The sequence below is a fragment of the Monodelphis domestica genome, chromosome 2 (assembly GCF_027887165.1).
Source record: "Monodelphis domestica isolate mMonDom1 chromosome 2, mMonDom1.pri, whole genome shotgun sequence".
Taxonomy (NCBI): domain Eukaryota; kingdom Metazoa; phylum Chordata; class Mammalia; order Didelphimorphia; family Didelphidae; genus Monodelphis; species Monodelphis domestica.
The window spans coordinates 109,868,269-109,892,447 of NC_077228.1; the positions used below are offsets into that span (position 1 = coordinate 109,868,269).

The 24,179-nt window shown below is 47.2% G+C and overlaps 1 protein-coding gene across 1 annotated transcript; it reads right to left on the reverse strand.

Annotated features, from left to right (window-relative positions):
• Nucleotides 1-222: 222 nt before the first annotated feature.
• NUAK2 (NUAK family kinase 2) lies at nucleotides 223-24,179 on the reverse strand. Its single transcript, XM_001371744.5, has 7 exons — nucleotides 23,745-24,179; nucleotides 13,694-13,814; nucleotides 9,017-9,168; nucleotides 7,547-7,612; nucleotides 4,657-4,776; nucleotides 3,825-3,957; nucleotides 223-2,227 (listed from the first exon to the last, which is right to left on the reverse strand). The coding sequence occupies exons 1-7, from the start codon at nucleotides 23,976-23,978 to the stop codon at nucleotides 1,167-1,169; spliced, it is 1,887 nt and encodes a 628-aa protein (XP_001371781.3). The 5' UTR covers nucleotides 23,979-24,179; the 3' UTR covers nucleotides 223-1,166.

Genomic DNA, 24,179 nt, shown 5'->3' on the forward strand with positions numbered 1-24,179 from the left:
CACCTCCAGGGAAAAGCGAACTGCGGGAGGGTCTGGAAAATCATGGCACTGAGGATTTGAGTAGACACAGATCAGCAAGCTGAGGGCTGGCGGCCACCCACTCTGGCTTTCCTTCCGCACTTTCACTTCCCTGAAGCGTGGTTCGTTCTATTTTGGGGAGTGTATTGCTGTTTAAGGTTGTTTCTTGTGAAAATAGTAACATAAAACACCACCAAAACACCATTTCTGGAAGAGTCAATCCATCCGTGTTATTGAAAACAGTAAAACTCATTTTTTTAAAAAAAATACATAACGGAGTAAATACAAATAAATAGAAAACATTTCAAGGCATAAAGGTTCCAGGGCAATAATGATCCATTCCCCCCACCCATTAGAGAAGAGGCCAGACATTGTCTGGGGTGGAGAACCGGGGAAAGAATGAGGGGGGCGGTCAGCCCTCCACATTTGAGGTTCAAGGATCCAGGAGCCTGGGCCCCCATTGAGATGACTGTTTATTGGTGCAGCAACAAAGGGTCCTTTTCAAGTCTGAGGATTTATAGCAGCTGCCCTCTGTGGTGCAGAGGGAGAAGCCTGATAAGGGGTCAGGGGCTCACGCAGCAGCGGAAAGGGGCAAGAGAGCTGTGGTCCTCTTCTGTAACGACTGGGGAGACCCACTGCACCCAGAGAGGTACCAGAGACCCCCACAGCACGACGCTGTCATAAAAGTCACAAAGGCACCCCAATGGGTGCCCTACTTCAAGTTTGAAGTTTAAGCTGGAGAAAGCATTCACTTCTTGTGAAGACTGGAGTCAGGGTGTCTCCCAACCCCACTCAACATCTCTCCTCGGATGGGAGAGAGAAAGGGTCTCCGGATGGCCGTGGGTCCCATTGTATGGTCAGTCCTCACTTGGCATATGAGGAGGAGTTGGTCACTTGTAGACTGGGCATTCAGACTCCTTTGGCCATCTGTCCTCCTTCCATCCCCTTTCTATTGGTGGTGACAAAGGCATATGGTTTAAAGGGGAGATCTACCTCTCATCTCACTCATTTTCTTCCCTTCCCTCCTCAGGGCTTAAGCCCCAGTCCTTTGGCCTCTATGGCTGTGAACTCAAGTCTCTTCCAAGGCAGAGGTATGGCAAACACTTCTTTGACCCAAGGGATGGGGTGGACTTGCTGCTTTCCCACCCTCAGCTGAGTTTCATACTGACGGCCAAGGCCTGCCGGTATACCTCAGTAACTTCCTGGCAGTCTGTCAGGGAGAAGCAACTGTCACCAAGGGGATCCCGCCTCCATCGCCTAAGCCTCGAGGCCGACCCTCGGGGGGCCGGCTCTTCTAGACCCAACAGGTCATCCACTGACACACAGCCCCGCAGGGCCAGTTCTGGCTTAGGTAAGCGATCTGGCAGGTCAAGCTGGTCAAAGGACTCCGTGGACAGGATGCTGTCCTCACTCACGGCACCCGACGGGCGAGTGGCACGAGTGGCAGAGAGGGCCGGGGCCAGTTCATCCAGGGAGCCAAAGACAGCGAGTTCCTGAGAAGCTCCTGAGAATTTGCCATTGTGTTTGAGGATGCCCTTTCGATGGAGGGGCAGCTGAGGGGGCCGGGAAGGCTCTCTGACACTAGGATAACTGTTTACAAACACATCACCCGCATCCAGAAGGTCCCCTGAATCACTCGGTTCAGGGGAAGAATAATACCCCGATTCCCTCTGCCGAGGTTTCTTAAGAATACCTTTCTTGGGTAGTGCCAGGGCAGCGTGCCTGGGACTGCTGGGGACCACAGTGGGCTCTGGGGTAGGTTCCCCTGAATTCTCTCTCTGCCCCTCTAGGGAAGGTGCCACCCTCTTCTTGAGGATACCCTTGGGCAGCTTGAGAATCCCTTTGCTCGGGCTAGAGGAGGCCTCTACGGCCACACTCCCCTGGACAGACTGAGCCATAGTGTTCTCCTTTCGGGATTTCTTAAGTGAGTGCTGGCGCTCCAGCCCAGCCCCACCAGTTGTATGTTGCTTAAAGAAACTGCACACCTTGGCGCCATTTTCCAAAAGGGGCCGAGAGGAGCGGCGGAGCCATTCAGCCACTGTGGCCTTGGGAGAGTTTTCCCCTGGAGTCCCACCTTCTGGAAGAGTTTCTTGTTCCCCTACGGGCATAGCATAGCCCCAGTTGACCCACCAATGGCTGGCCACATCCTCTAGAGTAGCCCTGCGAGTGGGGTTCACCATTAGCAGCCATCGGATCAGTCCGCAAGCATCTAGAAAGCAGAAAAGAAAGCAATGGACTCAACAGAGTGCTCCAAGAAAAGCTACCTGACTTCCCTCAATGCCCTCTCCCGCACCTCCTGTCACCCTACTCAGATCATTGCTATCCCTGTTCCTAGTTACTGGTGATCTCCTTGGGAGAAAAGACTATCACCAGCATTTAATTACACAGAGCCAGGCAGATGGTCAGCACCTAATAAAATGCTTATCCATTGGCTGATAGACTGACCGACTGAACTTTGTCATTCTCCTCTCTCTCTGGACCTGCCATTTTTCACTCCTCTCCTTTCCCATCAGGCCAAGTTGCCTTCTCCAGGTTGCTTCCATCTATCTTTGGACCTCTTAGCATGAAGGTACTTCAGTGCAGACTGGCCACATTAGCCCCTGGTCACTGTTGGTTTTTTAGTGTTCTTGGTCCTGCTTCCTATGTGTGTCCTCACTCAGTTTCTCAAGGTCTATTGCCCTGGATAGCCTCTCTTCAACCTCTACCCCCATAGTGCCCAGGGCAGCACTATGCACAAAGGAATGGTCAACAGATCCTGTTGTTGACTGGGCTGACATATTCCTTTTCTCCAGGGATGAGGAGCAGAAAAGGGTCCATTTTTTGAGATACAAAATAATTTCTGAGAAGGAAGACAACAGTAAAAGCCTTCTTTTGATTCTCTCTCCTCCCAAATGAAAGAAGCTTAGAGTTTAGGTTTTTTTTTTTAAAGCATTTAGGAAGGGATCACCTAAATGGCTCGGTGGATTGAGAGCCACACCTAGAGGAAGGAGGTCCTGGGTTCAAATCAGGATTTGGACAATTTCCAACTGTATGACCCTGAGCAAGTCACTTAACCCTCATTGCCTAGCTCCTAGGAACTCTTCTGCTTTGAAACCAATATGCAGTATTAATTCTAAGACAGAAGGTAAAGTTTTAAAATATATACATAGGAAGGGGACAGCTAGGTAGCTCAAGTGACTAAAGTTCAAAGTTTAGAGAGTTGGAAGGACCTGGGTTTAAATTTGGCCTTAGGCATATCCTAGCTCTGTGCCCCTGGGCAAGTCATTTAATCCCAATTACCTAGTCCTTATCACTCTTCTACATACCTAGTAATAAAGTAAGGGTTTTCCGGAAGTTCTAGCTTCAAATCTGCCCTCAGATACTTCCTAGCTGTGTGACCCTGAGCAAGTCACGTAACCCCCATTGCCCAGCCCTTACTGTTCTTCTGCCTTGGAAACAATACACATTATTGATTCTAAGACAGAAGGTAAAGGTTTAAAAAACAAATAAAAAGAAAGTAAGGGTTTTCTTGAATATACAGGAAAAATCTAAGCAAAATATTGGAAAAAACTTTCTCAACTATGTAGAAAAAAACACTGTCCCAAAGAAGGATAATGCCCTATAATCCATATTCCTATTTTCTGGGATACTGGCAGATCTTTTGGAGGGGAGGGGTAATATAAAATGATTTCTGGAAAGGATGGGGTAAGACCTCTTTGAATTCAGTGATTAGAAGTTACTCTTCTGCCCTTCTCTCCATTTTACTAAGGAGGCCAGAATGAGGAAAGTCCTTTACCAGGAAAATCCAGTAAACCCATGCTACTCACCAGAAGGCTTGGTGGGTTCCCGGTATTCTCCATTGCTGATCTGTTTCACAAGGCTCTTATAATCCTGTCCATCAAAGGGCATCATGCCATGTACCAGGATATAGAGGAGAACCCCTAGAGACCAGCTGTCCACCTGATACAGAGAAAAAGGTATTGGTAATGGGGAACAGTCACTTACTTGACCAACCTGCCAGCCCTCCCCATCTAACCCGACCATGGATCCAAGGAAAAGAAATGCTCTTGGGTATAATGGATTTTTAGGGCCAGTGGGAGGCCCACTTTCTTCCCTCTTCATGGTGGAAAGGGAAGGTTAGATGCAAGACTCCTGGCTCTAAGGAGGGGTCAGTTGTGACTTGCCCTATGTGGCATCTGAAGCCTGGAGACCAAGAAAGTACAAACATAATCCAACCTCCTCACATTTCAAAGAACCTGTTGTCTGCTTGCAGTCCCAAGGTAGGAGAGTGGAGGTGGTGGAGTCTTTGCTCTTATTCCAGCTCAAGTATCTAGCCCTCCTTCTAACCCTCCATGAGAATTGCCTTAGATATTTTATACTATAAAAATTCTACCAAGCCCCCCAAAAATAGGAGTTTTAACAGAAAATAACTGTCAGATGATGAAAATTGCCATTTTACTCCCCAATTTTTAAAACTAAGATTAAAGCACTTGGTTGGCAGTGTTTTTTGAAGTCAGTTAAACAACTTCCCATAAGCACTTGAGTAGACAGGCGCCAGGCTAAAGACTCATGTTTGTCTTTCTGGGTTTCACCCATCTGGACCAAGATTCTAGAAAGGGGAAATCCTAAGGGAGACCAGTGGATTTGGGAACTGCTTACCTCTGGGCCCATGTAGGGCTTCCCATTGACAATCTCTGGCGAGGCATAGAGGGGGCTCCCACAGAAGGTCTGCAGGAGTTTGTCCCGATGGTAGAGGTTGGAGAGGCCAAAGTCTGCAATCTAGAGGGTCAACAAGAGGTAGATGGTGACATGAAAGCTCAAGTTATAGAGGTTTTCTACCCTACTACTCTCTAGTAGCCCCTGCTCACTTTCCTTGTCCACCTACATTGACCCTTGGGATTCTGCCCATAGTTTAGGAGATGAACATCCTCACTAAAAGGGCATTTGTGGAGGGGAGCATGTTAGGGTTCCTTTCTCATGAAGGGTTGTACTAGATGCCTAAAGTCTTTTTTAAAAAAACTCTACATCTATGATCCCTCCTCTGCTTCATGAAGCCTTTGACGACTTTTATAGCCTTCAATGACCCTTAAACATCCAAACCTATAATACTTGTGTTGGGGGGAATGGAAGTGGAGGATTGAATAAGGAGAATGGTGTTTAGGGGCTTGTACCATTCTCCAGAAATTTCCATGTGTTAGCCTCCTCTCCTTCAACTGATCTAAGCTATCAAGGGAGGGAAAGGCACCCTTATTCCACAGACCTGTTTTCCCTGTTGTCCAGCACAGTGCTAGGCACTTAAAAAGCTACATATTCAATGCCTGCAACAACAACAACAACAACAACAAAAAAGGAGGATCTGGGAGGGTGGAGGTGGGGAAAGGGATGGAAGAAAGAAATAAATGTACTTTTTCCCTGTAATCCTAAGGCCTTGACCTTAAGAGATCCCTTGGTTACTGATTAGCCCTATAAGCATAAGCTGTCTCTCTTCCCAGTAAAGAATTTACTTCTCTCTATACAGCCTGAGCTGCAGAGGGGTGTGGTGGGATGGTCTGTAGGCCATTAAAGAATAATGGGCAGGAGGTATTTGGCCTGCAAACAAACTAAATAAACCTATCTTTGTGCTAACAAGACTTGGGGTGGGAGCCTCTATAATGACCGAGCTTCCAGGAATAGTAGTAGTAGAAATAACTCACTTTTACAAAAAGCTTTGTTTCCTGGGCACCTTATAACCATCATTTCATCTGATCCCCCTAGCAAATTTATGCTTTATTTTACAAATGAGGACACCGAGGCTCTGAAAAGTTGGGACTTGGCTGGGCTATTTCTTCCATCTAGTAAGTCTCAGAGATGAGTCTTTCTGACCAACCCCAGCATTCTCTCCACTAACCATCTTACCATTCAGTAATATCTGGGAACTAGGGACCCTAATGGTAGGTCAGACAAGGGTGGCAAACTTGAGACCACCTGCGTGATTATCCTTGGACGGAGTCCCATCCAAGTTAACCCCAGGTTAGTTTCAGCCAGTGGCTGTTTATGAAACTCTGACTAGAATGTTTATGGCTTAATTGGTCCCTTATCAAGGTAGCCCGGTCGTTAGCACAGATGGGAAAGTTCAAGCCTATTTCTGAAACCTATTTTACTGGCGCCGGTTATTTCTGGCCAGCTGCAAGGAAAGCCCCACCTGCTCCCGGAATCCATAGGCAAAGGGGTACCAGAGGGCAAGGAATCAAAGCTGCATATGGGAAGCACATTTCATATTTAGGGTTGGGTTGGAGCTCTTCCTCTTATATGGTACCCAGAGGCACAGCTACAAAGATGCTCATTCCCTGTGCTGAAGCCTTCCTGGCTAAAAGACTTGAGTTCATGGAGAAATGCCATGTGAACTGGAGTGACCTCCAGGAAGTGATGCAGAGTGAGAGAAGCAGAACCAGGAGAATATTATACAGAGACTGATACACTGTGGTGCAATCAAACGTAATAGACTTCTCTATTAGTGGCAATGCAGTGATCCTGAACAATCTGCAGGGATCTACAAGAAAGAGCACTATCCACATTCAGAGGAAAAACTGTGGGAGTAGAAACACAAAAGGAAAACAACTGCTTGAATACAGGGGTCCAGGGGATATGACTGGGGATGTAGACCCTAAATGAACATCCTAGTGCAAACACAAACAACATGGAAATAGGTTCTGATCAAAGACACATGTAATACCCAGTGGAATTGCACGTTGGCTGCGGGAGGGAGGGAAAGAATATGATTCCTGTAACCAAAGAATAATGTTCTCAATTGACTAATTAAATACAATTAAAAAAAATAAAAGACCCAAGTTCAAGGATACTTAGTTAAACCTACCTCCTGACACAGTGGTCATGGACTAAAGACATTGTAAAATGACACATACATTTGTTGATATGACCAACGTGGGCATGAATTTGTTTTTGTTTTTTTATCTTGCACTTGGGAGTGAGGGAAACTTAATGTTGTTTTAATAATGACAAAAAAAATTTTCTAAGGGATATGAGCTGGAGGGACCTTCACCCTGCCTCAAATCCAGGCCCTTCATTTTACAGATGAAGCCAAGAGTTATAGGGAAGTAATCTGCCCAAAGTCATACAGGTAGTAAATGTCAGAGGTGAGATTTGAACCCTAATACTTAGAATACTCTAGAATTGGCTCTCTTTCCATTGTACTATGTTCCTCTTGCTTTCCTGGCTTTCTGAGTCAGCAGACATACAGATGGAGATTTATGTTAGTAAAAAATGCCTTTCAACTTCAAATAAGCCGCTTATCATTGCTTAGGAATCTAGTTAGCAGACACAAGATAGCAGGGAAATTATGCGTAGCAGGAATGCCCCAGATGATTTCTGGAAAGTGAAGCAGAATGCAGGTCCCCATCATATGTAGCAGATAAAAAGGATAAAGACTTAGGCTGTGAGCAAAGACCAAACTGCCCTGGGCTCTCTGAGTTCATGGATCAGCTACCCCCAGAGCTTAAGGGTCTGGCAGGCTTAGGGTGGGGAGGCCTTAGAAATCAAAACAGGGGCTCACCTTGATATTGTCATTAGCATCCAGGAGGATATTTTCCAGTTTAAGATCTCGGTGGACAATCCCATTCTAAAAAAGGAGAAAAGAACAATTGGTCAAACAGAAGGGCAGGCTGACCTGGGAAGGGAGAAGCCCAGGCCAGCTGATGGAACAAGCATGGAGAAATTGGGGCTCCACTAACATGAAGGGAGTGACAGGTTAAAAACTGGAAGTGTGGTCTGCTTTGGAGTCAGAAATCCCAAGTCTGCCACCTACTAGCTGGGCAAATCAATTTCTCTCTCTCGTTGCTTCTGCAAAAAGTCGAGGGTATATGTGAAAAATTGTTATTACATGTAATTGTTCAATTAAAAAATCTCTATAAAAAAACAAAAGCACAAAAATGCTTCTAGAGCAGTTAGCTTTCATAGTGGAAAACTAGAAATAAAAGGGTGTCCAACGATATGGAGAATGGCTGAACAAATTAAGATCTATTGATGTAATGGAATTTTATTGTTCTTTAAGAAATGAGAGGGAGGGTTTCAGAGAAACCTGGGAAAGATTTCTAGGAACTGCTGCAGAATAAGTGAGTGGAACCAGGAGAGCAATTTACACAATAAAAACAATGTTTTAAGAAAAAATTTGAAAGATCTAAGTAAGGACTCTGATCAAGGTAATGACCAACTATAGTTCCAGAGGACCAACACTGAAGCATGTCGCCCATTCTAGACAGAAAAGTGATGAACTCAAAATGTGAAATGAGATATCATTTCTGGATATGGTCAGAGAAGGAATTTGTTTTACTTATAACAAATTATGAGGATTTTTTTTTCTTTCATTGGGTGGGGAGGTGGGGGGGGGGGTGAATGTGCCTAGGAAAAGAGTTCCCCCTTCTACAAAAAAGTGAATGGAAGGAGTCACCCACAAGCAGGATAGCTTTGAGAGTTACATATGAAATTTACCAAATACTTAAAAATAAAAGCAAATTATGTAATACTCCAAAATTTATGTATAATCATCTCCTTTTGTTCCACAAGGCATACAGAAATGCTCATTCCTAAGGTCTATCCCAATGCCAACAATATAACCTTTGATTTGATTTGCCCCCCTTGAAGCAATGGAGCCTAGAATGGGAGTCTAGAAACCCCAGTTGTGCTTTTTTCTTAAACCTTTACCTTCTTAGGATGAATTCTAAGACAGAAGATAGGTAAGAGCTAGGCAATATGCCCATGGTCTAGCTAGAAGTATCTGAGGCCAGATTTGAACCAAGCCTGGCACCCGATCCATTTAACCCTCCAGTGAAGTCTTTATTCTTGCCTTCCTGTGATCCCAGGCATATTCTTTCCTCTCATTGGCACAACAGAGAAACTCTCCAGACCCTTCCTAGGAAGATGGAGGGTGAATCCAAGAGCTGATGGAGGAAAAGGGGCTCAGAGTGGGAGGAAAGAAGAAGGAGGGGAAAAGAGGGTGGGTGGAGGCTGGGAGAAGGTGTCTTACTTTATGACAGTAGTACACGGCCGAGACAATCTGTCGGAAGAAATGCCGGGCCTCCTGCTCGCTGAGACGCTGCCGTTCACTGATGTAGTCATACAAGTCTCCGCGGCTGGCGTACTCCATGACAATGACGATCTTGTTGCTGTTTTCAAACACTACGGCAGAGAGAGCAGGGGAACCGTCAGATTTAGGGGCTTCCTCCTTGGGGCCACAGGAGGTAGGGGAGGGGGCTGGCCGCAGCCGAGGAAGCCAGGGCCATACCCAAGGCATTGTGTTCAGGGGCTCGGACCCTCCTGCCAAAATACAAGCAGGACAGGACTTGGTGCTTTCTGGGCTTCTTGCTTTTAGGGAGAACTAATTCCAGTTCGCTCTTTCATGGGATCAAGGATCGAGTGCTAAGAGGGGCCTTGGGGGCCACTGAGTCCAAACCCCTAATTTTTAGCAAACAGAACTCAGGTCTTCCTGTCTCCGAGATCATCCCTCTGCTCACAGTACCACCTAGATGCCTCCAAACTATGAGGAGATGTAAGGCATCGGGGTAAGGCACCCAAAATTCTGAGCAACAGTGGACCAGGGCTAAAGACTTTGGGGCAGCGAAGGAGCACAGTGGATCTGGAGTCAGGAGATCTTGGGTTCAAATTTGACCTCAGATACATCCTAGCTCTGTGACTCTGAGGAAGTCATTTAATCCCAACTGCCTAGTCCTTATTACTCTTCTGCCTAAGAATGGATACCTAACGGATTCTAAGACAGAAGGAAAGGGTCAAAAAATAATAAAATAGAATAAATAATACTAATAACTATGGGAAGATGGAAAGCAGGAGAGTAATCAACCCCAAATCTCCTAGCCAGAGTGGATCAGGGCTAACCCACTGCTGAGAAACTAAAGGCTCTCCAGGCTACCAATTTTTAAGGAAGGAGAAAAAAGTCTTTTTCCAATGAAATTTAACAAACATTGATAAAGATAGGAAACTTTATGTAGATGCGCTCCTTACTCTAAATCCCTAATAATGTCTTTGTGTGGCTGGAGAAGGGCATAAAATAGGACTGTGAGGGTTCTCTCAGCTCCTCCTGGGCCATCTCTCCACTACTGTCTGTCATATTCAGAAGGCAAGGAGGCAGCTCTCGGGACCCTTCCGGGAGCCTCTGGCAGGATTCTGCTTAAAAAGGGTGTAGCATTGGACGCCCATGCCCTAGCCCCAAGGAACTGCCTACCTGCTGTTCCTGAAAAACCAGGGCAAAGACGGATTTACTAAGCTGATCACAAGCCCCTTAGCAGGTAGGATGGGTATGAGAGGTGCACAGATGTGTATGTGCCTTGCCTATTGCCTGCCAGTTCTCATATTAAACTCTGTAAGGGGCAGCCAGGTGGCTTTGTGGATAAAGAACCAGACTTGGAGACGGGAGGTCCTGGGTTCAAATCTGACCTCAGACATTTCTTAGCTGGGTAACCCTGAGCAAGTTATTAAACGAATTACCCATCCCTGACTGCCCTTCTGCCTAGGAATCAATATCTGGGTCTGATTCTACAACAGAGATCAGGGTTATTAAAAAGAAAAAAATAAAAGATGACACCATAACTTCTCCCAGCCTCCTGTCTACATCCAAAGAAGGAAGTTGAGCAGATGGACTTCTGGGGATCCTAAGACTAGAACCCAGATGCCATGCCTGGGTCAGAGTTCCCTAAAACACCATGAAACATGTGCCTGGGGCCTCGTGGTGAAAGCTGTCCTCTCTGTACTTTTTTTAGGGGTTGGGGTGGAAAAGGGAAGAATGGCACAGCTCCTGATGGCTCGAGTCCCTGGGGACCGTGCCTGATGGATTCGCCTTCTGGGGAGGCTGTACCCGCTCGGACCTTGGCACCTCTCTGCCTATGGAAGAGGAGAGAATGGAACCTCTGTCCCAGAGGAGACAGGCCTTTCCCTCTGGGGCTGGTCAGGGCACATCCAGGAGAAGGAGCGCGATCCTTCCATCCCCTTCCCCTTCCCCCACCCCAGAGCCCACAGCAGGATCAGAAATGGGGCCCCCAACCCCATATGGTAGGATACCAAAAAGTTGGGGGTGGTAGTGGTGAGGGTAGCCTTTGAATTCATGGTCATATTTTTGTTTTGTTTTGAAACCCTTATTTTCTGTCTTAGTAACAACTCTAAGATAGAAGGGTAAGAGCGAGGCAATAGGAGCTAAGAGACTTGCCCAGGGTTACCCAGCTAGGAATATCTGAGGCCAGACTTGAACCCAGGACCTCCCTATTCCAGGTCTGGTGCTTTATCCATTGAGCCACCCAGCTGTTCCCCCCAATCATGTATGAATGAACCTCGTGTGAATAGGCATAAGAAAATCCCTACATGAGTTAGTTCTCCCTGAAACCAAGTATAGAAGAGGCGGTACATGTTAAGGCTCAGGTCATGGACATCGCCTAGATATGGGTGGGAAAGAAAATTCACACGGATGTGTACATACACTCACTGTCCAATTAGCAATCCAAAACTTAGCCAATATAGCGTTACCTTCCTGCCCTTCCCTGGGGAAATACACAGAGAAACAATCAGCCTTTTCTGCCATTTGCCCAAGCTTTCTGCATGATTGGCTGGGGTGGATGGGCCAGGGCTGGGCTAACCGCTCTCCCCTCCTGAGCCTTCCCAGAGGTCAGAAGCAGTGTGAGGGAGTGGTGGGGATGCTTTCTTGCCTGCTCGATGTCATTAAATGGGGACAAAAAGAAAAGATGCTGTGGCTCAGTTCCCTCCACATCCCCTCCTTTCTATCAGTTCCCTTCTCTCTCCCCTTGTGTCTCAGCTCCCCCCTCCTCCTCTTGGGTCTCAGCTCCCCCCACTTCCCCCCTTCTACCAGTTCCCTTCTCCCCCCGCCTTGTATCTCAGCTCCCTCCCTCCTCCTCTTCTTGTGTCTTAGCTCCCCTCATATTCCCCCCTTATAGCAGCTCCCTCCCCCTTTGTCTCAGCTCCCTCCCTCCTCTTCCTCTTGTGTCTCAGCTCCCCTCATATCCCCTTCTATCAGCTCCCTTCTCTCCCCCTTTGTGTTTCAGCTCCCCTCTCTTCCTCCTATGTCTCAGCTCCCCTCATATCCCCCCTTCCAGCAGCTCCTTCCCCCCTTTGTCTCAGCTCCCTCCCTCCTTCTCCTCCTCTTGTCTCAGCTTCTTCCACCTCCCTCCTTTCTATCAGCTCCCTTCTCTCTTCCCCTTTGTGTCTCAGCTCCCTCCCTCCTTCTCCTCCTCTTGTCTCAGCTTCTTCCACCTCCCTCCTTTCTATCAGCTCCCTTCTCTCTTCCCCTTTGTGTCTCAGCTCCCTCCCTCCTTCTCCTCCTCTTGTCTCAGCTTCTTCCACCTCCCTCCTTTCTATCAGCTCCCTTCTCTCTTCCCCTTTGTGTCTCAGCTCCCTCCCTCTTCCTCCTCCCCCTGTGTCTGAGCTCCCCCCACACCACACCCCCTTCCCATGGGCTCCCTTCTCTCCTCCCCTTCTCTAAGTCCCATTAAGACCACAATGCAGACAGGTGCATGTGGGTGTCTGCCCTCTCCCCCACCTCAATTGTCTGGAACCCAGGACAGAAGGTGGCTGGAATGACAAAGCCAAACACTGACGTCAAGGGGAGAGGAGAACACAGTGGAGCAGGTGGGGAGCCAGCCCGGGGCAGGAGTGATTCAGGCTGCAGGGCTGGGGGAAATGAGACACTTTAGCTCTGTCTCTGAGTGTGTGTCTGTGCATGGATGACACCTCTGGGGGGCGGTAAGGCGGGCAGACTTATGGCCACATATGAAGGAACTCTGGGCGAGCAGCTAAGAAAGTCAGAAGCAGGGGAAGGTGGCAAGAGCCTTGGCCTTGGAACCCAAAGCCGAAGCCTCAACCCCCCAGCCACTGTTTAAGAGCCGTGTGACCGTAATAAGTCAGCCTCTGGGACTTGGTCTTCTCCTCTGTAAAGTGGGGATAATCAAGGGTGTCCCAGCTTTTGGGGCATCCCAGCGCTCACAGGGCTATTGTAAAGATCAAAAGAAAAAATGCTTGGAAAGGGTTCTGTAGCTATTTTACAATTTGTAGATTGATGGGTGCCTGGGCTGTATTTAAACTTTAAAATGCTATAAATGCCAGTTATTCTATAATAATACATATAATGACAGGGTTCCACAGTGGGTAGAGCTCTCTGAATTTGGAATCAGGAAGACCTTTGAATTCTCTCTCAGAATGACCACTTGGGTGGCCACATGGCAAGCCACTTTTTTTAAACCCTTATCAATACTAAATATTAGTTCCCAGGCAGAAGAGCGGTGAGGGCTAGATAGGGGGGCAGGTGACTTTCCCAGAATCATAAAGCTGGGAAGTGTCTGAAGCCAAATTTGAACCCAGGACCTCCCATCTTCAGGCTGGGTTCTCTATCCAGGAGCCATCCAGCTACTCCAACATGGCAAGTCACTTAATGTCTGCTTGCCTCAGTTTCCTTCACTGGGAAATGGGGATCATACAATAGCAGCTACTACCTTGAGGGTTGCTGTGAGGCTCACACAAGGTGCTTTTTACTTAGCCCAGTGCCTGGCACACAGTAGGTACTCAATAAATACTTCTTCCCCTTCCCCATCCCTTTCCCCTTCCCAAAGTTGGTCCAACATCCCCTGGGACGAGGGAAGAGCCTCGGAGGATGTCCTCCCTTGCTTCTCCTCCCCCTCGCCTTCCTCACCTTCATGGATGGTAATGATGTGTGGGTGGTTGAGCGATGACATGATCTCAATCTCCCTCCGGATGTGCAGCAGGTCCTGCTCATCTTTGATTTTATCTTTCCGGATGGACTTAATGGCCACCTGGGAGAAGAATGGGGGAGGGAGGGAGAGATTAGGACGGGAGGTGAATGGGTTTATCATATTCATTTCTTCAAAGTCTCTTTTCCTACAGACATATTATCTCTGAAAGGATGAGCTACTACGCCAGGCTGAATGTCCCTGGGGCAGCTAGGTGGCTCAGTGGCTAGAGAGTCAAGCCTGGAAAAGGGAGGTGTGGGGTTCAAATCTGGCCTCACATATTTCCTAGCTGGGTAGGTGAGCCTAGGCAAGTGACTCAACCCTGATTGACTAGATCTTGCCACTCTTCTGTCTTAGAATTGATACTAAGACAGAAGGGAAGGATTTTTAAAAAAAATAGGATGGGAAGACAGCTAGGTAGCACAGCAGATAGAGCACCAGGCACTACAGACAGGAGGCCCTGGGTTCAAATAGGACCTCAGACACTTCCTAGCTGGATGACCCTGGGCGTCATTTAACCCCCCATTACCTAGCCTTTACCGCTTTTTTGCCTTGGGAAAATAAATAAAATAAATTCTAACCCTGACTTTGGAAATCAGAATAAGAGGAAATGGTGGAATTGATTGTCAACTCTAGGATGGGGGGTGGGAAGAGGGGAGGGAGACAACATTCATCATATAACCTTGGAAAACTTAGGTGTAAATTTGTTAGTGGAATAAAATAAAGTTAAAAAAAAGAATAAGGGGGAAACAGGCTTAGACTGCAGTTTGCTGGATACAACTAAGATGTGACAAAGAATTTCTTGCCCCGGGAGGCTCTTAGGTCATCAGAACAGCTGACAGAGAATCTCAGCTTCTCAGGTGATTTGTGACACTCCCCAGAGGTGCTGGGTGCCCTCTATTCCTTGGGACAAGCAGGAAGAGCTTCAGGGATCCCTAACCTTTTTTTGGTAGAATGAAACCTATGGACCCCTTCTCAGAATCATGCATACATTCAGTGTATGAAATCAACTACATTACATCACAAAGGAACCCAATTCTACCTACAAACAGTCACCAAAAAGGCAAAAAATAAAAATGAAAAAGCGAGTTCAAGGACCCCAGACCAAGACACCCTCCTGCCCTAGGGCCAGAGTCTCTGTTGTTTGAGGGAGCTAGGAGGTATGGTGGGACTAGAGTCTGAATCTGGTCTCAGGATGTTCACTGAGTAGTGACTCTGGGTAAGACTCTTAATTTGAGTTTGCCTCGGTTTCTTCATCTGTCAAATGGGAGTGATAAAAGCACCTACCCCCACATGGTTATAGTGAGGATGAATAATATTCGTAAAGCCCCTCTGGCACAGAGCAGGCACTATTATTATTACTAGACCTGGGAATGTCTGGGGAAAAACAGAATTGAGGCAGCTCTTGGTGGAAGCCAATCCCTCTCAAAGTCAAAATGCTGCAGAAGGCACTAATCCCACCTCTGCTCTTCTCCCAAGGTAGGAGTTTCCGCTGACCTATCTACCCACTGTGAAGATGAGGAAGCATCCTGGAGACAGAGCTCTCTTGCTCGGAGGAGCAGGAGGGGAAACTGAGGAAAATCTGCTTGCCAGGAGCCCTCAAGAACATATTTTTTAACCCTGAGGGAGTCCTTCTACTTTGCAAGCTCAGAGCAGCAGGGGCTACCTTCCTCACCACAAGGAAGCAGCTGGACTAGGGGGACGTAGGGGAAAGCAACCTAGTCAGTACTGGGGAAACAAAGTCAGAGACTTGGGATCTTTATTATGGGAAAGTCAGCCATTAGGGTGGATTATAGGATGGGGATCAGCCTTCTCCCAATAACCTCTTGTCTGCTGAGGGCTGGAACAGTAAACACAAGATTTCTTCCCGCAGCCAGCCTGACAGACTAGTTTTTAGAAACCTGAACACTGGCAGAGGTGAATGGCTCCTGATTATAATACCCCGGGAGGCTCCTCTCCAGAGGGGCTTGAATATTTGCCCCCAGCCCCCATCAGCCAAAGGGGGACAGAGAAAAGGAAACCATCCCAGGAGAGGAGGGGCCTCTAATCCACTCTTTCAAAAGGGTCCCAAAGGCAGACAATGCCCTCCCTGGCTCAGAGGGACAGCCAACTCTGCTGGGACCGAGTTCCCCCATCGGACAAGAATGCGGAACAGTCATAATCCAGTAAGAAGAGCTGGCTCACAAAGCCAAGAGCCTGGTCACCCCAGCAACAGGGCCAGGGGGATGGCCTGGCCTCCGCCCCCAGCCCTCTCTCCCAAGCCCCAGGAGGAGGGGCCCAACGTAGCCCTAGTGAATGGGCAGAGTGGAGAGCCCGCTAGGAGCAGGGTAGCGGGGACAATGGGCAAGGCAGGAGAGGGAGGCGGAGGTCAGTCACCCCAGAGGCCTCCTTCCCGAATATCCAGAATGAATGAGACCGCATAAATGAGGCCCACTAGGAGGAGGTGGGATCGCCGCCGCTCCTCTTCTTACCTTGTCCCCCACTATTTCTCTGGGTAACCAACACATTCCCGGGGCTTCTTCTCCAGAGGCTAAAACCAATTCCCCAAGTGGCTTTGGGGAAGTCACTTAAAACTCTGGGTCTTGACTTTCACTGCACAATCCTATTCTGGGCCCTCCCTTCCCTTTTTCTGGGAGCCCGTTTCAATAGACCCCAGATATAAAAGCGCTTTGGGTTCTCCAAAATAAAGGAGCTATAGAAAAAGTATTATTGTCATATAATTTTTAAAATTGTCTAATAAAAAACACCCGTAAATGTAGATCAAACAGCAAGTAATAATTGAGCACTTATTAGAGCGCCGAGCAGAGAAATAAAATACATACATATTAGTCATAAATTTACACGGGCCAACAAGCCCAGATCCCCAAAACAAGTTGGGCCAGGCCTGGAAGTCAGCAGACCTGGGTGTGAATCTTCTCCGTGGGTATAGAAGGGAATCTCTTTTCCTTGCTAGCTGGGACGATTTCATTTTGGACTACCTTTGTTTGTTCAAAGGAGACACTTTTTGTTATAGTGAACCAAAGTGGGTGACTGTGGACAGCTCTTCCCATCTCTCTCAGCCTCGGTTTCCCCCTTTGTAAAATGGGAGTGAGAATATTTCTACTCCCTAGCTCAAGGCTGTTGTGAGAAAGGCTTTGTGAACACCAAAGGACTCTATAAAATGTGGATTGCTGTTATTATTTATTATCATCATAAAATAAATTAGGTTGCCAGCAAGTAGGAATGCCAGGTAACAAGGGAATAACTATCCTGGCCGGCACCCCTGAGCCTTAGTGGTAGAGAAGGAATGATGGACCAGAAAGACTAGCTCACCATTTAGCCGACTCCCACCCCACCTCCCCAAGGAGGTCAAGGACAGAATCAAAGGGCCAGTATGGACCAAAACGTTCAGAAAGTGGGTACCCATCATCTGGGGAAAGGCTGAAAAATCTATGGCTCAGGAACGTAATGGAATATTATTACTGGGGAGAAAGGAACATGAAGAATCAAGAGGAATATAGGAACACCTGAAAGAACTGAACCGAAAGAATAAACCAAGAGGACGACAATGAAATGTAATGAGAGTTTTTCATATAAATTAAAAGGAAACCAGATTCTGAGTAAATGCAAAATGAACAATGATTCAATGTGTTCATCAGATTTGCTGATTTTCCCTTTCTTTTGGGGGGGGCAGGGAGGGAAGCTTTAAAAATATTATGTGTTATATAAAATGATTCTCTGATGGGGAAAAGAACTGGAGGAAATTTGGGTGATTAAAAAAAAAAGCAAAGATACCATTAAAAAACCTTTTTTTTTTTTAAAGTAATGATGTTCCCAGACAACAAGTGAGGAACTCTGATTACAAAAGGATATATATACAACATCAGATATTTTTGCATAATTCTTTTCCTTTGTCACATCATGAGGGTTGATCCAGAAGGGTAGGGGTGGGAAATGATATGTGAAGAACAAAAGCATGAATAAAACATTTTTTAAAGCTTTTCTAAGTTTCATTTAATCCTCCCAACAACCCAGTGTGACAATATTATTATTCCCATTTTTTCAGACTAGGAAACTCAAGGCCCACAGGTAAAATGACTTGGCCACAGTAACATGGTGAGGCTGGTAAATCTCAGAGCAGGAACCCAGACTCTGGTGTTTTTTCTGCCACACCAAGTTTCTCACTCCTTGTTTCTTCTGCTTTCTGTCCCAAAGGACATCTCAGCTTAGCTGGGGTCCCCGAGGGGTGGGAGGGGCTTGCCAATTTTGTTTTCCAGCCCAGAAACAGACTGTGTCATTAGAGCTCCTTGTTGGTCCCCAAACAGGTGACAAGATGAGAGCACTACTGACTTGTACTCTGGCTTCTCCTGCCTTCCCTCCATTCTACTGCTGGTCTGAGCAAGAAGCTATTTATCCGAGGGTCCCTGGTGGACACTCTGCAAATCCCATCTCTTCCTAGGAGTTTTTCTGGGGACCTTTTTCTAACTCTTTGAGGGTTTAGGACAACATCATACACTGGGGCAGGACAAGAGCCTTTCTCCTTACAGAATAGCCAGACAAAGGCCAGGAAGGACAGGATCAGTATTCTACCGTCCAACCTCACCCATGAGCTCATCCAGAGGGAATAAAAACAACCACAATAATAAAAGTATGAACATCAATTGAAAGCAGCTTCTAATGGAAAAAGCCACAGACTGAAACCAGGAGATCTAGAAAATTCTGGCACAGTCACTAAACAATCTACACAGAGACCAGACCTCATGGCCTTAGACACTTAGCTGTGTGACCTTGGACAAGTCACTTAACCCCAATTGCCTAGTCCTTACCACTGTTCTGTCTTGGAATTGATATTAGAGAAGGTAAGGGCTTAAAAAAAGGGCGGGGTGCTCCTAGCTACAGGGGTGGAAGTTATAGGGAGTCCTATTTCAATTTCAACAGAAGAATTGCTTAAAAAGCTGTCTTTAAGAAGAAAGAAAACTTCTCATCAGTAGGGAGTTCTCTGTCTACCACTGGAGATATTCACCAAAAGGCTAGATAACGATACGGCAGGAATGTTCCACCAGCTGTCTAAGATTCTTCTAAACTCTTAAATTTGACTCTTTTTCTCAAAAAAGCAATAGCTCTAGGCAACTGCCACATCAGATTTTTGTAAGATTATGATGTCATCTCGTAACCAAGTATGCTTCCATGAATAAAGACGAGCATTATAAAACACTTGATGGTTTTCAAAGCATTTTCCACATATTATCTCTTTTATTTATTCTCACATCAGCCCTAGAAGGTAGGTGCTATTATAATCTCCATTTTGCAGATGAGGAAATTTAGGCAAATGGGTGATCTACAACTAGTAAGTACTTGAAGCTAAGATTTGAACCCAGGTCTTCCTGACTCTAGGTCCAATGCTCTTATTTACTCTTTCCCTCCCTACTAACTAATTTAAACTACATCTTGGGGCCTCCGGATCCCCATCAATTAACCAATATGCATTTATTAAGTGCCTACTATGTGACAGGTACTGGGGAATAAGTAATAAGAAGGCAAGCCTGAACTCTGTCCCCCTAAAACTTTTTTTGGTTCATGGTTAAGAAACCAGGCAGATCCAGAATTAGAACAAAAAAGGAGAGGAGAGTGCAGTTGTGTGGCTCAGAGGATAGAAAGCCAGGACTAAAGACAGGCAGTCTTGGACCTCAGACCCATCCTAGTGGTGTGACCCTGGGCAAGTCACTTAATCCCAATTTGCCTGCCCTTTACTACTCTTTTGCCTTCAAACTACTACTTAGTAGTGACTCTGCAACCCAAGGTAAAAGGTTTTTAAAAAGAGAAAGAAAAAGAAAAACAGATCTGGAAGAGATGTCAGAGGTTATCTGATCCAATCCAGATCTAAAACATAAATCTTAGCTAGCCTTTACCTCTCTTCTGCCTGGAAACCAAAACTTGGTATTGATTCTAAGATGGAAACTATAAGAGTTTAAAAAAAAAAAGGCTACATGGACAGTAACGGTGAGGAGAACTGGCCAGAGTAGACAGTGGGCAGTAAGTGACTTCACCTCTTAGCCTCAGTTTCCTCCTAAGTACAACGAGTAACTGGGCTCCCTGATTCCTTTCCATTTGAATCCTTCCATCCTTATTTCCAACCTGCCCCCTTCTGTGGCTTCTTGGCCAGCCTGATTCCCCCTTCTCTGGGCTGCTAGTTCTTTTCCAAAGGCTCACAAGGAAGACAATGTTCAGCATCTAGCTTTGGGCCTCAGGCCTTCTCCCCACACACCTGTCCTCTTGCCAAGGTGGATGCCTGGGCCCCGGGTGTGGAAAGTATCGTCTCTCTAGAGAACTGGCAAACGGGGAAGGCTGTGAGAGCCCAAGAAAGAGACCCTGAGGGGGCCAGAGCCGCTGGGTTTCAGGGACGTGTCTGGGGGATGTGGAGTGAGGGATGGCACCTGGAGTAGGAGCTGTCACCTACAACTGGACAGGGGAGGCAAGGCAAGGAGATGACCCACTTAGATAAGTGGCCGGAGAGGGGCGGAGAGGCTGGCACCAATGTGGGCACCCTGAGTCTGCTGCTGGAAATTGGCTCCTAAAGGAAGAAAAACTTTGACCGGCCTTCTCTGCCCTCATGGCAGGTCCCCCTGCCTCAACCTGCTCCACCCTTCTTGCCAAGCTGCCCAGGCAAGGAGCTTCACAACCCAGCCCTGTGTGTGTGGCTTGGCCAGGGCCCAAGGATGGGAGCTGCCTGCAGCCAGCAGCCTCCCTCTCCCCCTCTCCTGCTCACGGGCTTGCTGCAGAGGAGGTCGGCATAAGAAGGAACACCCGGAGAGAAAGGAGCCCCTTCAGGAAGCTGACTAGAGAGGGGGACGGGGGACCACAGCCTGCCCACGACCGCTGGGGACAGTGTGAAATGAGAGCTAAGTCAGCCAGGATCAGGAGTTTGCTTTATCCATACTCCTCATGGACTCTACCTTGGATCCTCCCTAGACCCAGGGGAGGCCCTTAGAGCCCATCCATCCATCTTACAAATGAAGAAACTGAGGCCCAGGGCATTGTCACTTGCCTATACTTATAGAAGTATCAGAGCGGAGAAATGAACCCAAGTCCTTGGACTCCAGAGCCCCTGCCCTTTCTGCTATGCTCAGTGAGGCTGGCCAATAAATATATACCAAGGAATGAAATAAAGCCATTCTCTGGAGCACCATAAACCTAACTCAAAAGCCCAGAATACTGAGGAACGGAGGACAACTGCAATACAGATATAGAGGGGGGGAAATGAAGGAGGGAAAAGAGGATCATATAAAGGAGGACGCTCTTTGGGAAAAGGCTGGGTCTAATAATTGCACAAGGATCTCTGCTCTCTTACCAGGTTCCAGGCCATTCTGGACTGGGGCCAAAGGGCAGAGACCGATTAGAGAAAGCCAGACACGGACAGTGGTTTACCTGGCACTGATCATTGATCTGATTATCCAGTAGGATCTGGGCTTAAGACCATATGGTAGGCTCTGGTCTAGGGTTTTATAGGTTGATTGCTCCTTGGGATGATGCCTAGTGTGGAATTCAGGCAATTCTGCCATCATAAGCACATGATGCCAGGATGAGTGAGTGTCTCTAGGCTGGGGGCATAGGTCCTGGAGCTCCCTGCTGGGGAAGAACAGGAGGAAATGTCATTGAGATGCCAGGAGTATCCTCAGGAGGCTGAAGGATGCAGGGCAAATATTTGCCTTCCCTTTGATGCCTTTCTGGAGGATCCATTAACAACCTTCCTCCTTCCTCTCCTCAGACAGGACAGTCCCATCTGGCTTCTGATGATGACATGTCAAAGCTGGTTGGGGGTAGGTGGGAAATCATTCCTCCCCATGTTCCCAACCCAATCCTGGGGAGTGGAACCAGGGACTCTTCCTTTGAGGACACTATACAAACCTTTGACTTCAACGAATCCAGGTGAAAACTATTAAGTACTTACTATGCTCAAGGCACTGGACATGAAGATAGAAATGATACAGAGCCTTCTCTGAAGACACTTACAATCTGCCACTACTATCTAGGTAAATTTGAACAAATTATTTAATTTCTCTCTGGGCCTCAGTTTCTTCATCTGCAAAAATGAAGATAATGGACCTCTAAGGCTTCTTTCAGCTTTAAATCCTTGATCCTAATGGAGGGGAAAGGCATTACAAAAACTGAATTAAGAAATATGAGAGGGGCATCTAGTGGCACAGTGGATGGGCCTGGAGATGGGAGGTCCTGGGTTCAAATATGATCTCAGACACTGATCCCTTGCAAGTCACTTAACCCAATTGCCTAGCGATTCCTGGTCTTAAGAACTGATCCTGGGGGAGGGGGAAGGAGAGAAAGGGGGGAGCACAACAGTATCAGTCATTTCAAGGGAGAATAGGAGAGGGAAATCAAGGAAGACTTCATGAAGGAGGCACACAATGCTTGGGAGTAGACTAAAAGCCTTACTAAATACAAGCATTTGCTGATTGAAGAAGTGGTTGGTACCAGAGTGAAGCAATGACAAAAGGGTTTTCTTTCTCCTAGGATAAGCCCTCTTCTCAAGACAGGGGCTGAGGAGCTGCCTTGTGAATTGAGAGTCTATAATCACAGCTGTACTATGGTACAGGGTGGGAATATCACCCTGGGTATGCTCCTACAAGTTCTAAAGAACAGAAGTCCTGGTACCCAGCTCTGCTCATAAAAACTTCAAGTTTTGTTACTTCTGGTTCTTCCTTTTGAAAAAGGAGTGCAGGCTCTGAGAACCTTAAGAACACATCTCTCTTTGGGGCTTAAAGAGAGGACAAGGAGGCAGTGGCATGAGGAACTCATTTCAATCCAAAAACATCAGAGGAAAGACTCTAATCTCAAAACCCCAGATCCTGCTCACCTGGCGCTTGTACTTCAGAAAGAAAAAGAAACGTGAAGTACAGTATTGCCCAACAGCTCCAAGCTGGCAGTCAGAATCTGGGGACCGTGCCAGGCATTAGAAGTGAAAACACACACACGATTCTATTGATTGGTCCACAATCCATCTCCCATCTCCACCCATCTCCAACCATCTCCCTCCTTCACAAGAGAAGAACTTTTGCATTTCAAATCAGCAACTGACAAAAGCAGCAAACACCAGTAAGGGGTGGAGACTGGGGTCAGATCCAATATGGTAAACCTTGACCTTTAAGGACATTAAAAAACAAAAGAAAAACTCATCCAAAAATCCCCACAACCTTTTCCTACTAGAATCCGTTCTTTAGGGGTTTTGTTTCTCTTCTGGTATTCCCCATTCCAGATAATGGCTGGCCTCTTGGATTTCAGATCCCAGAGAGCTTGTTTCAGTTTTGCTGAAGGATTTCCTCGCTCCCCCAGCCTTAAAGGGGATCCTGAAGCCCCAATTCTCAAACGCTACTAGAAACGAGTTTACATAAAGTATCCTTCCGGCTAACCCAAACCTCAGCAGTCCCCAAGCTCATCGCCCACAATACCCAAAGGTTCAATCTCTGCTTTTGTTTCTTCACGGTAAAGGGGGGTGGGCGCAGGTCTCTCTTTAAATTGAACCTGGATGGCAGCAGTTGAAAGAGACAATGGGGTATAATAGCAGGAGGAATGACTAAATCCCAGACTTTTCCCCAGAGGCAGCCAGCAGTTTGTCCCAGCGCGGGAGCTGACAGGTGGATCTCAGGAATTGGGAATGTTCCCAAATAAAATACTTATTTTTCTCTTCCACCCTTGAGTGGAAACATTCAAAGCTACCCAAGTAGGTACTCCAAGGATACATTTCTCATCTTTCTTTTTTCCTGCTCACCCGCTATCGAATCCAAACTACCAGATGGTTGGATTTTTTTTTCCTTCATAGGGAAGTTCACAGGTGAGGAGGTTTCGCTTGCCCCTTCACAGATAGCTCTGGGCATCTAAATAGGGTTCAGGTTCGCTCCTGGAACGACTCGGTCCCCTTCCCCATCACCCAGGCTGCGCACGCTGCGTAGACTCCCCCCCCCCCCCCCCCCCCCCGGCCAAAGCCGAGTGCTCGGTACTCACCAGTCTGCCCGATCGCTCTCTCGCTTTCTGCACCTTTCCGTAGGTCCCTTTGCCCAAGGTTTCCAGGAACTCGTAGTGGTGCCGCAAATTGTGCTTGTGATGATGCCGCTTTACTGCCTGCTTCTTCATCAGAGGCTTGGGAGACTTGATGAGTCCATCGGCAAGGGGCAAGGCGAGCCCCATGGAAGGGGAAGAAGCCAGGCTGGAGCGTTTAGGGAAAGTGAAAGGCTCCATGGAGTTAGGAAGGAGAAGCAGGCGGAGACGCCGGAGACGCAGCCCAGAACCAAGAAGGAAATCAGTAGAAAGCAGCAGCCGCCACCGGGAAAGCTCAGCTGCGCAGGGGCCCGGGGCACATGTGTAAGCTGCCTAGGGGTTGAGAACGAAACTTAGAAATAGAAGAAACTGACTGAGACTCTACATTCCAAGTTCTAATAA

Coding starts and splice junctions, on each gene's coding strand:
- NUAK2 (XM_001371744.5), bottom strand. CDS start 23,978: ATGGAGCCTTTCACTTTCCCTAAACGCTCCAGCCTGGCTTCTTCCCCT. Junction 9,169..13,693: donor CATCATTACCATCCATGAAG/GTGAGGAAGGCG, acceptor TCTCTGCCGTAG/TGTTTGAAAACAGCAACAAG. Junction 4,777..7,546: donor ATGCTAATGACAATATCAAG/GTGAGCCCCTGT, acceptor TTGACCCTCTAG/ATTGCAGACTTTGGCCTCTC.